This window comes from Pelobates fuscus, chromosome 11 (genome assembly GCF_036172605.1).
Source record: "Pelobates fuscus isolate aPelFus1 chromosome 11, aPelFus1.pri, whole genome shotgun sequence".
Lineage (NCBI taxonomy): Eukaryota > Metazoa > Chordata > Amphibia > Anura > Pelobatidae > Pelobates > Pelobates fuscus.
The window spans coordinates 2383740-2397857 of NC_086327.1; the positions used below are offsets into that span (position 1 = coordinate 2383740).

At 38.8% G+C, this 14118-nt stretch overlaps 1 protein-coding gene across 1 annotated transcript in view; it reads right to left on the bottom strand.

The window, feature by feature from the left end:
* Nucleotides 1-14118, bottom strand: part of LOC134577678 (mucin-2-like) — an 84563-nt gene that overhangs the window by 52507 nt on the left and 17938 nt on the right. The window contains exon 6 of the mRNA XM_063436539.1: nt 3429-3582. Within this exon, the coding sequence (XP_063292609.1) occupies nt 3429-3582 (154 nt within the window). The remainder of the gene's footprint in view (nt 1-3428; nt 3583-14118) is intronic.

Consider the following 14118-nt stretch of genomic DNA (forward strand, 5'->3'; position numbering starts at 1 on the left):
TTGGCACACTATGTTACAAAGGACAGGGTAAATAGATATCAGCTCGCTATGCCCGCTGTGGATTGCTACACTATTGGCATACTATGTTACCTAGGACAGGGTAAATAGATATCAGCTTGCTATTCCCGCTGTGGATTGCTACACTATTGGCACACTATGTTACAAAGGACAGGGTAAATAGATATCAGCTCACTATGCCCGCTGTGGATTGCTACACTATTGGCATACTATGTTACAAAGGGCAGGGTAAATAGATATCAGCTCGCAATGCCCACTGTGGATTGCTACACTATTGGCATACTATGTTACAAAGGGCAGGGTAAATAGATATCAGCTTGCAATGCCCGCTGTGGATTGCTACACTATTGGCATACTATGTTACAAAGGACAGGGTAAATAGATATCAGCTCGCAATGCCCACTGTGGATTGCTACACTATTGGCACACTATGTTACAACGGACAGGGTAAATAGATATTAGCTTGCAATGCCCACTGTGGATTGTTACACTATTGGCACAATATGTTACAAAGGACAGGGTAAATAGATATCAGTTTGCAATGCCCGCTGTGGATTGCTACACTATTGGCATACTATGTTACAAAGGACAGGGTAAGTAGATATCAGCTCGCTATGCCCGCTGTGGTTTGCTACACTATTGGCACACTATGTTACAAAGGACAGGGTAAATAGATATCAGCTCGCTATGCCCACTGTGGATTGCTACACTATTGGCATACTATGTTACAAAGGACAGGGTAAATAGATGTCAGCTCGCTATGCCCGCTATTGGCACACTATTTACAAAGGACAGGGTAAATAGATATCAGCTCGCTATGCCCGCTGTGGTTTGCTATACTATTGGCACACTATGTTACAAAGGACAGGGTAAATAGATATCAGCTCGCAATGCCCGCTGTGGATTGCTTCACTATTGGCATACTATGTTACAAAGGACAGGGTAAATAGATATCAGCTTGCAATGCCCGCTGTGGTTTGCAACACTATTGGCACACTATGTTACAAAGGACAAGGTAAATAGATATCAGCTCGCTATGCCCGCTGTGGATTGCTACACTATTGGCACACTATGTTACAAAGGACAGGGTAAATAGATATCAGCTTGCAATGCCCGCTGTGGATTGCTACACTATTGGCACACTATGTTACAAAGGACAGGGTAAATAGATATCAGCTCGCTATGCCCGCTGTGGATTGCTACACTATTGGCACACTATGTTACAAAGGACAGGGTAAAAAGATATCAGCTCACTATGCCCGCTGTGGATTGATACACTATTGGCATACTATGTTACAAAGGACAGGGTAAATAGATATCAGCTCGCAATGCCCGCTGTGGATTGCTACACTATTGGCACACTATGTTTCAAAGGACAGGGTAAATAGATATCAGCTCGCAATGCCCGCTGTGGATTGCTACACTATTGGCACACTATGTTACAAAGGACAGGGTAAATAGATATCAGCTCGCTATGCCCGCTGTGGATTGCTACACTATTGGCATACTATGTTACCTAGGACAGGGTAAATAGATATCAGCTTGCTATGCCCGCTGTGGATTGCTACACTATTGGCACACTATGTTACAAAGGACAGGGTAAATAGATATCAGCTCACTATGCCCGCTGTGGATTGCTACACTATTGGCATACTATGTTACAAAGGGCAGGGTAAATAGATATCAGCTCGCAATGCCCACTGTGGATTGCTACACTATTGGCATACTATGTTACAAAGGGCAGGGTAAATAGATATCAGCTTGCAATGCCCGCTGTGGATTGCTACACTATTGGCATACTATGTTACAAAGGACAGGGTAAATAGATATCAGCTCGCAATGCCCACTGTGGATTGCTACACTATTGGCACACTATGTTACAACGGACAGGGTAAATAGATATTAGCTTGCAATGCCCACTGTGGATTGTTACACTATTGGCACAATATGTTACAAAGGACAGGGTAAATAGATATCAGCTCACAATGCCCGCTGTGGATTGCTACACTATTGGCACACTATGTTACAAAGGACAGGGTAAATAGATGTCAGCTCGCTATGCCCGCTGTGGATTGCTACACTATTGGCACACTATGTTACAAAGGACAGGGTAAATAGATATCAGCTCGCTATGCCCGCTGTGGATTGCTACACTATTGGCACACTATGTTACAAAGGACAGGGTAAATAGATATCAGCTCGCTATGCCCGCTGTGGATTGCTACACTATTGGCACACTATGTTACAAAGGACAGGGTAAATAGATATCAGCTCGCAATGCCCGCTGTGGATTGCTACACTATTGGCACACTATGTTACAAAGGACAAGGTAAATAGATATCAGCTTGCAATGCCCGCTGTGGATTGCTACACTATTGGCACACTATGTTACAAAGGACAAGGTAAATAGATGTTCCCCAATTCCCACTATATTCCACCCACCCAACTAAATCACAAATTAATGAAAGAAAATATAAAAATGTAGGGTTACTAAAAAAATAAAATATAACCCTTGAGGGTAAAAAAGTAAAGTAAAAGTTAATTACTGTAATCTGTATATTGATCACTGCTGGCATTGATCAGTCAGCAGGGAAAAGGGTTATTTTTTTATTTTTTTTTTAAAACACAGGGTAAAGGGGATTTGGAATCTCTTCACACAATTTAATCTCTTCAGGGACACAAAGTAACCACAATCTGTCTCTCTCTACTTTAAAACCCCACAGGAGGTGGAGGGAGGCGGCTCTGATATCCCAGGCTGTGACTGGCTGTCACTGCGATCATGTGTGCTGGGACATCGCGATTTGCTGCTGCTGGTCTGCCCCTGACTCGGAGATACCCAGCAACAAAGTTAACTCCGCGATCGCCGACACCACGGCAATCTGGGCTTAATTTTAACGCATGATGGACTGGGTCTGTCATCCGGCGTTAGGTGTTTCCCCAGGATGACGGACCCGGTCTGTCATTCGTCATTAAGGGGTTAAATTGTGGTGCATTATGCAGCTGTGCTTTTACTGCCCTATACTGTGGTGCCTTTAACTTTTGTGACTTTTGCACCTAGTTGCCTTTTAATCACCCATTAACTATCCACTTACTTCAGGTGGAAGGGGTTTTCATCCACACTTTTTCCCCACTACAACTCCGTTGGTATATATACACACAGGACTAACCATTTCCACCTTCCACCAGAGATAGCACGGTGCTTGACATTTTAGTGTATGTTTATATATCTATCAAATACATTAGCGGTATGTAATGTAAATGGAATTCTGTATAGATAGGTCACACTGATTGTTAATGAGCACGTTTTGATATCCCATGCCCCCATCAGTTCCAATTTAGAAATGACTTCATTGTTCCTCTAGTCTTTTTAATGTACGTGACTGCACTAGCATTGAAACATTTTCACCAACCAGTATTCCCAGGTTCAGGAACGAGTTTGTCCACTCTGAAGACCCATCGTCCGGGATATTTTACGTTACTTGTCGATGTCACATTTAGGATGGTTGGGGACAATGACCCCGGGATTTGATAAAATCCGGTTTCCATGCCGCTGTTCAGACCGGCCTGTAGAAGATAGAATCTCTGTTATGAAGTCTCCTGATCCCAGAATGGAGCATATGATGTATTCGATTTTATAATGAATTGTGTGGATGAAAAATTCCACTTAATTAATAATGAATATAATACTGCATATCCTGATGTGCTAATTTCTTACCCTCATTACCCCTGGCATGTCGACTTTTGGAATTCACTTTGTGACAAATCGAATGTTGGCCAAATTTTGGAAGATTAGGCAATTCGGAAGTGGACAAATTTATGAATTGCCCCAAACACAAAAGCAAAACAATTCTGATCCGTAAAGAAATAAAGATCGAAATGAGGGAGAGGTCTTGTTTGAGTTTGACCTTTCAGCTGTTTAGAAGATATCTCCCTAATTTGGTATCCTGTGTAGCACATGCAGATACATATCTCAGACAATCTATATACAAATATAACATACATTCTATATACAAATATCACATACATTCTATATACAAATATCACATACATTCTATATACAAATATCACACACATTCTATATACAAATATCACATACATTCTATATACAAATATCACATACATTCTATATACAAATATCACATACATTCTATATACAAATATCACACACATTCTATATACAAATATCACATACATTCTATATACAAATATCACATACATTCTATATACAAATATCACACACATTCTATATACAAATATCACATACATTCTATATACAAATATCACACACATTCTATATACAAATATCACATCCATTCTATATACAAATATCACATACATTCTATATACAAATATCACACACATTCTATATACAAATATCACATACATTCTATATACAAATATCACACACATTGTATATACAAATATCACATCCATTCTATATACAAATATCACATACATTCTATATAGAAATATCACATCCATTCTATATACAAATATCACATACATTGTATATACAAATATCACATACATTCTATATACAAATATCACATACATTGTATATACAAATATCACACACATTCTATATACATATCTCAGACAGTTTATATACAAATATCACACACATTCTATATACAAATATCACATACATTGTATATACAAATATCACATACATTCTATATACAAATATCACATACATTCTATATACAAATATCACATCCATTCTATATACAAATATCACACACATTCTATATACAAATATCACATACATTCTATATACAAATATCACACACATTCTATATACAAATATCACATACATTCTATATACAAATATCACACACATTCTATATACAAATATCACACACATTCTATATACAAATATCACATACATTCTATATACAAATATCACATACATTCTATATATAATTATCACATCCATTCTATATACAAATATCACACACATTCTATATACAAATATCACATCCATTCTATATACAAATATCACACACATTCTATATACAAATATCACATACATTGTATATACATATCTCAGACAGTCTATATACAATTATCACACACATTCTATATACAAATATCACATACATTCTATATACAATTATCACACACATTCTATATACATATCTCAGACAGTTTATATACAATTATCACATACATTCTATATACAAATATCACATACATTCTATATACAAATATCACATACATTGTATATACAAATATCACACACATTCTATATACAAATATCACACACATTCTATATACAAATATCACACACATTCTATATACAAATATCACATACATTCTATATACAAATATCACATACATTCTATATACAAATATCACATACATTCTATATACAAATATCACATACATTCTATATATAATTATCACATCCATTCTATATACAATTATCACATACATTCTATATACAAATATCACATACATTCTATATACAAATATCACATCCATTCTATATACAAATATCACACACATTGTATATACAAATATCACACACATTCTATATACAAATATCACATCCATTCTATATACAAATATCACACACATTCTATATACAAATATCACATACATTCTATATACAATTATCACACACAGTCTATATACAAATATCACACACATTCTATATACAAATATCACATCCATTCTATATACAAATATCACACACATTCTATATACAAATATCACACACATTCTATATACAAATATCACATACATTCTATATACAAATATCACACACATTCTATATACAAATATCACATACATTGTATATACATATCTCAGACAGTCTATATACAATTATCACACACATTCTATATACATATCTCAGACAGTCTATATACAAATATCACACACATTCTATATACAAATATCACATACATTCTATATACAATTATCACACACATTCTATATACATATCTCAGACAGTTTATATACAAATATCACACACAGTCTATATACAAATATAACATACATTCTATATACAAATATCACATACATTCTATATACAAATATCACATACATTCTATATACAAATATCACATACATTGTATATACAAATATCACACACATTCTATATACAAATATCACACACATTCTATATACAATTATCACATCCATTCTATATACAAATATCACATACATTGTATATACAAATATCACATACATTCTATATACAAATATCACATACATTCTATATACAAATATCACACACATTCTATATACAAATATCACACACATTCTATATACAAATATCACATACATTGTATATACAAATATCACATCCATTCTATATACAATTATCACACACATTCTATATACAAATTTCACATCCATTCTATATACAAATATCACACACATTCTATATACATATCTCAGACAGTCTATATACAAATATCACATCCATTCTATATACAAATATCACATACATTGTATATACAAATATCACACACATTCTATATACATATCTCAGACATTCTATATACAAATATCACATCCATTCTATATACAAATATCACATACATTCTATATACAAATTTCACACACATTCTATATACAAATATCACACACATTCTATATACATATCTCAGACAGTCTATATACAATTATCACACACAGTCTATATACAAATATCACATACATTCTATATACAAATATCACACACATTCTATATACAAATATCACATACATTCTATATACAAATTTCACACACATTCTATATACAAATATCACACACATTCTATATACATATCTCAGACAGTCTATATACAATTATCACACACAGTCTATATACAAATATCACACACATTCTATATACAAATATCACATACATTCTATATACAAATATCACACACATTCTATATACAAATATCACATACATTCTATATACAATTATCACATACATTCTATATACAAATATCACATACATTCTATATACAAATATCACATACATTCTATATACAAATATCACATACAGTCTTTATACAAATATCACACACATTCTATATACATATCTCAGACAGTCTATATACAATTATCACACACAGTCTATATACAAATATCACACACATTCTATATACAAATATCACATACATTCTATATACAAATATCACACACATTCTATATACAAATATCACATACATTCTATATACAATTATCACATACATTCTATATACAAATATCACATACATTCTATATACAAATATCACACACATTCTATATACAAATATCACATACATTCTATATACAAATTTCACACACATTCTATATACAAATATCACACACATTCTATATACATATCTCAGACAGTCTATATACAAATATCACACACAGTCTATATACAAATATCACATACATTCTATATACAAATTTCACACACATTCTATATACAAATATCACACACATTCTATATACATATCTCAGACAGTCTATATACAAATATCACACACAGTCTATATACATATCTCAGACAGTCTATATACAAATATCACAAACATATATTATATGTTTGTCATTTTAGCATACCTGGGCGTGCTTGTTTTTTATATATATGAATATGTATTTACAGTTGTTGGTGTGTATGTGTACTTGTTTATTTATTTTTCCTTGTATATTTTACTTTTTCTTGCCCTGGATGCTAAAGCTAGCTGTTTCCAGCCCCCACTCAACATCGCTGACTTGTTAACTTAATAACTCTATATGTTTGAGTTAACCTCTACCCTGAGCTACGATACAGGCTTTAACACCTATTGTTCATCAGGGGTAGATTTGAAACATTGTTTGCTTGCTTTCTATATATTTCTGTGTTATTTACTGCAATTTGATTTGCAGGATCAAGCCCGTTTTTGGGTACACATTAGCACAGATCCAGTTAGTTCCCCCTAGTGGACATCGTTGGTAAACATCCTGTGAACAGCTATACGCTTCAAGCCTTCCTAGGTGTCTCTGAGGATCTTTTTGGTATACCTTTGACCTATTCTTTCTCCACTTCTGACACCCCTCCCCCTCTTGTGATTTTGGCAATTTTTGCATTAATTAGACATACCGCGTATTTGTACTCCAAGCATTTTAATAAAGGGAATTCCCAGTATCTCAGCATTGGTATACGTAGGTAATTCCTTAATAAATTATTAATTTAATTGGGACTCACTTTCCTTTACTCTATCATGCTTCAGCTCTATACATACGTGTCACTCTGAGGGAACACATTTTTAGCTTTTAAGAATTTAAATTTAAAATGGATTCCAACTTAAACTGTCCATTATTTATAGTAAGAATCCATAGGCCACGCCCCTTCTTTTAAATCCTCCATTCACAAACCCTCTTTTCTATATGCCTGCCTCCCAGCTCTGTCAGGGCCCATTCCACTCCATGGGCTTCAGAACTGTTCTCCATTGCCCACCCCTCCCCAGGTTCTTTATTCCATTTATGGATAGAATCTCACACACAATTATAGATAATTAGAAATGACCAGTGGCGTACACACAATCCATAGGGCCCAGGTGCAAAACTGATCTGTGTCCCCCCTTGACTTCGCCCACCCCCTTGCCTCCCATCTCTCCCCCGATCTGTGCCCCCCCGATACATACATACAGACACAGACATACATAGAGACACACACAGACACCCCACTGACAGACACATACATACAGACACACACACACATACATACACGCAGACACAGATAGACACACATACATACACACCACCGGCAGACATACACACAGGCATATACAGAGACACATACACACAGACACACATACAGACACAAACACAAAGACACACATACACGCAGACACATACACGCAGACACATACACACAGACACAGACATACATAGAGACACACACAGACACCCCACTGACAGACAGACACATACATACATACAGACACACACATACACAGATAGACACACATACATACACACCACCGGCAGACATACACACAGGCACATACATACACACATATACAGAGACACACATACAGACACAAACACAAAGACACACATACACGCAGACACATACACACAGACAGACACATACACACACACACACAGCGACACACATACATACAGAGACACACAAATACAGACACATACATACAGAGACACACATACATACACATACATACAGAGACACACACACATACAGACACATACATATACAAAATGATTCCTGTTTCCTACCTTTTGTGACTTTCCCTGGGGTCCAGTGGGGGCTCAGCCTGATGGGAGTCAGAGTTCCCACTCTGTCTCCCTCCTCCTTCCTGCCACGCGGGCTCTGATAGCTGGGAGGAGTGACCGGGGAGTCACTTCCTCCCAGCAGTGATGTGATCACAGGGGGCCTGACGAGGCCCCTTGAAAATCCATCTACATTGATAACAGCATGGGCCACCCAATGGACCCCTTGGATGGCGGCCCTGGTGGTTTTCCGCACAGGCCGGCGCCGGGGCCACAAAAGATGGTGGCAGGACCCACGGTTGCAGGGGTCCGCAGGGCAGCCGGGCCCCCTGGAGTGATGGGCCCAGTCGCAGCAGCGACCACGGTGTAGGCCACTGGAAATGACAGATGCAAACACTACCTGCAATCAGAACACTCCTGCCCTCCCTTAACCCCTAACATTCAGTCCTCATTCTCCTTACTTCTGCCCATTCTGCTTTCTCACAGTATTTACTCATCTGAGCAATGTTCTATCTTCTCCTCCTTTCCTTTTCTCTCCTCTCCCTCAGCATCAAAATATCTCCTTCACCCACTTCCCTCAACAACACAATCACACCCACATTAATCCATCTCTGCTACACTCCCCTCTTCTCTCAGCTCATGCCCTGCCCTCATTTCTCTATTCTCTCTCTCCTGCTCCCACCCAATCTCATCCTAGACCCCACCCATACAAAAACCCATTCACACCTCCTGTCACTTTCTCTCCTCCTGCTTCTGGCAGCTGGTGATGTCTCTCCCAACCTAGGCCCTTCACCTCACCTGCTCACACTAAAACAACCAAAAACCACACAAACCTCATCCAAATACCCTGCAGTTTATCCTACTTTACCAACGTTCCGTGTGCACTCTGCATGTATGCTCATTGAGCAGGTGTCACGATACCTTACCTTTATCCCACGGACCCACGAGGTGTAGCTCCAGGTGCGACTCCTCCAGTCGATGGCACGGCATGTCAGACGCCGGCCACTCCACGCACGCCCCTTGTTATGACACGGCGCTGGCATGCGTGCCGACGTCATAGCGGCTATGCCGTGAAAATTCTAAATATTCCATGCTCCCTGACATTTTGGGGGCATGGATTTAAAGCAATAGATGCTCCACTATAAAGGGGCAGCTTTTGCCCTTGTTTAGTGCCCTATTGTGGTTCATTGTTTGTTCCCTCTAGTGCTAGCTTTATTCTCTCGGCTTGTGATTTTTGACTATTCTTCGTTCTGGTATCCTGACTCGGCTCATTTTCTCGTTCATCCTGTTATCTGGTTCCATGACTCGGCTATTCCTTATCGTTATCCTGATATCCCTTATCCCGGATAACCCTTATCCTTGGCTATCCTCGACTATTCTATCTATATTAAACCCGGCCATTCTAAGGTCCGGTAATACGTTGGATTATACTCTGCGTGTTTGGGTCACTTGTCGTGACAGCAGGACCTCAACCCTTCTGTTCCTGTGCGTCAATTTGTCTGGTTACAATTACGTGTCTGTTAGTCCACCCATTGTACAGCGCTATGGAATTTGCTGGCGCTATATAAATAATAAAATAATATTAATATACATATATCACATACATTCTATATACATATATCAGACATTCTACTTACATATATTACAGACATAATATATGCATATATCACATACTGTCTATATATATATATATATATATATATATATATTATTAATGTTATTATTATTATTATTATTATTATTATTATTATTATTATTATTATTATTATTATTATTACAACAGAATCCGTAGAGCTTTACAATATTATGAGAGGGGGATTTAACTATAAATAGGACAATTACAAGAAAACTTACAGGAACGATAGGTTGAAGAGGACCCTGCTCAAATGAGCTTACAGTCTATAGGAGGTGGGGTATAAAACACAATAGGACAGGAAATAGCAATCAAATAAGGCAGGAGTGAAGCAGAGCTGCCCTTCAGGAGAGAGCAAGGGACAGGTGTGTGAGGTAGAGGTTACTCTGGGAGGCCATAAGCTATCCTAAAGAGATAGGTTTTAAGGCACGTATTAATTGATTGAAAACTAAGGGAGAGTCTGATAGTGGTAGGCAGGCTATTCCATAGGAAGGAAGCCGTCTGCGAGAAGTCCTGCAAGCATGAGTTGGAATATCAGTCTGGCGGCAGCATTCATTACAGACTGTAGGGGTGCAATACGGCACTTGGGAAGACCAATTAGAAGAGAGTTACAATAATCCATGTGGGAAATTAATAGAGCCTGGACAAGCTCCTTGGTAGCATCTGGTGTAAGAAAGGGGCGGATGGGGGATGTGTTTTTAAGATGGTAGATTTGGCAACATACTGGATGTGAGGCTCAAAGGTGAGGCCAGAATCAAGTATGAGGCCAAGACAGTGTGCTTGCTGTGTTATTTACTGCAATTTGATTTGCAGGACCAAGCCCGTTTTGGGGTACTTATTAGCACAGATCCAATTAGTCCCCCCTTGTGGATATCATTAGTAAACATCCTGTGAAGAGCTATACACTTCAAGCCTTCATAGGTGTCTCTGAGGATCTTTTTGGTATCCTTTTACTATACCACCATCTTGAAGGGAGACCAAAAGAGGAGGATCGGTATTAGGAGGAGGAAAGACAAGGAGCTCAGTTTTGGAGAGATTGATTTTCAGAAAGCGGGAGGACATCCAGTCAGAGATGGAAGAAAGGCAAGCACTGACATGTTGCAAGACAGCAGTGGAGAGGCCCAGGGAGGAGAGATAAATCTCGGTGTCATCAGCATACAGGTGGTAGTGGAATCCAAATGAGGTAATGAGTTTGCCAAGAGAGGCTGTATAAAGAGAAAATAAGAGACCAAGGACATAGCCTTGGGGTACTACAACTGAGACGGGACAAGGGGAGGAGGTATCACTAGAAAAGGAGACACTGAATGAGCGTTGGGAGGGTTAAGAGGAAATCCAGAGTCACAGAGACTGAGTGATTGAAAGGTTTGAAGAAGGAGAATATGAAAGGCAGCATTGAGGTCAGAAAAATTAGTATGGAGTGGCCTTTGGATTTAGCTGCGATTAGGTCATTAGTAACTTTGATAAGCGCAGTCTCAGTAGAGTGGAGAGGGTGGAAGCCAGATTGAGGAGGATCAAGGAGAGAGTTGGAATTTTGCAAGTGAGACATACAGTTAAACACAAGTCTTTCCAGAAGCTTTGTGGAAAAAGGGAGCAGGGATATGGGACGATAGTGAGAGGTGGAGGATGGGTCAAGAGATGTTTTTTTCAGGATAGGTCAGATAAGGTCAGGTCAGAGATCTGATGAGGTGAGATGGGACAGGATTGAGCGGGCAAGTGGTGAGGCGAGAGGAAAGGAGAAGCACAGCCACCTCTTTTTCAGTAGCTGGGGAGAAAGTCTGAAGGGTAGGAAAGGCATGATCTACGTATGGTTGAGAAAGAGAACGGCAAGGTGGGGAGAATTATTTTCTTAGCTGTTCAATCTTGTCGGTAAAGTAGCATTCAAAGCTAGCAGCTGTAAGGTTAGTTTGGGGGGGGTGACCATAGCAGGGAAAAGACGAAAGTTAAAGGTGGCTGGGATTGCGTGGGCATGAACTAATGAAAGAGAAAAGGTATGACTGTTTGGCGAGGGCAAGGGCTGCGCTGTATGAATGCAATATGAATCTATAATGGAGATAATTTTCCTGCGTGCAAGATTTCCTCCAGGAGCGATCAGCACCAGTGGCGGATCCAGGGGGGGCAACGGGGCAATTGCCCCCCCCCCCGAGATTCTCCCCTGCCGGCTAATGCAGGGCTGGCATTGTCCAAGTGCAAGCCGGGAATGTGCCTGCGGACCAGGGAGATCAGAGCTCTCCCTCCCCGGTCCGCAGGCACTGTGCTGACAGCCGGCAGGGGAGGGATAGAGGACTCGGGAGCTGTTACCAGCAGCTCCTCCAGGTCCTCCTCTTACGAGATTTGGAGCGTTGCCGCGGTTACCACAGCAACGCTCCAAATCTCGCGAGAGTGAACTCTAGCCCTGGAGCGCGGGCTAGAGTTCACTCCTACCACTGGAACCACCAATGAATCCCCACTGGGACCACCAGGGAACGAAAGATGTTCCCCCTCCTCCCAGTAAAGGTAAGAAGGGAGGGGGGACATAAAATATATATATTCATTTTAATTAAATTTTAAAAACACACATATATAAAAAAGCCCCTCCCCCCTATCCTTCTTATCATACACACACGTCAAGGAAGAGGAGAGAGGAACAGGGGGTTGATAAATAACGGCAATGTTAGCAGAGAAGGGTTTGAAAAGGCGAATTGAATGAATTGCAAATGATGGGAAAGAGAGGGAAGGGAGGGTGGGTAGAGGTTTGAAGGTGCAGTGAGGTGAAAGGTGGAACCCTACACCACCACCTTTACATTCAGAGTGTCTTGGGTTGTGGTTACGTTGAAGACCACCAAAGGATAAAGATGCAGGAGTAGCAGTGTCAGAGGGGGAGAGCCATGTTTCTGTTAAGGCTAGTAAATTTAGGGAATGAGAGATGAAGAGGTTGTGGACAGCAGTGGATTTTGCAAAGTAAAATCCATGTTCCTACAAGGGTTTTTCTCTGTATTCTCCGTTCATTCAATGTTTGTTTAGTTGTAAAATGTGCAATATATATTTTTTACAAAATATATATTTTTATATATATTTATTATAGTATATATATATATATTTATCAAAAATATAATGAGACATTTTAAAACTCACAAAAATAAATTTGTGTAACATACAGTTAGCGGCAGCCCTGTTCTTACGAATTAGGCTTCCGGTCAGTGCCTGTGACTCCCTTGGCAGGAATATTTAATAAAGTGAGAAGTCAAAGTGAATTTCAAATTTAAAGCCAGAGTACTCAAGGA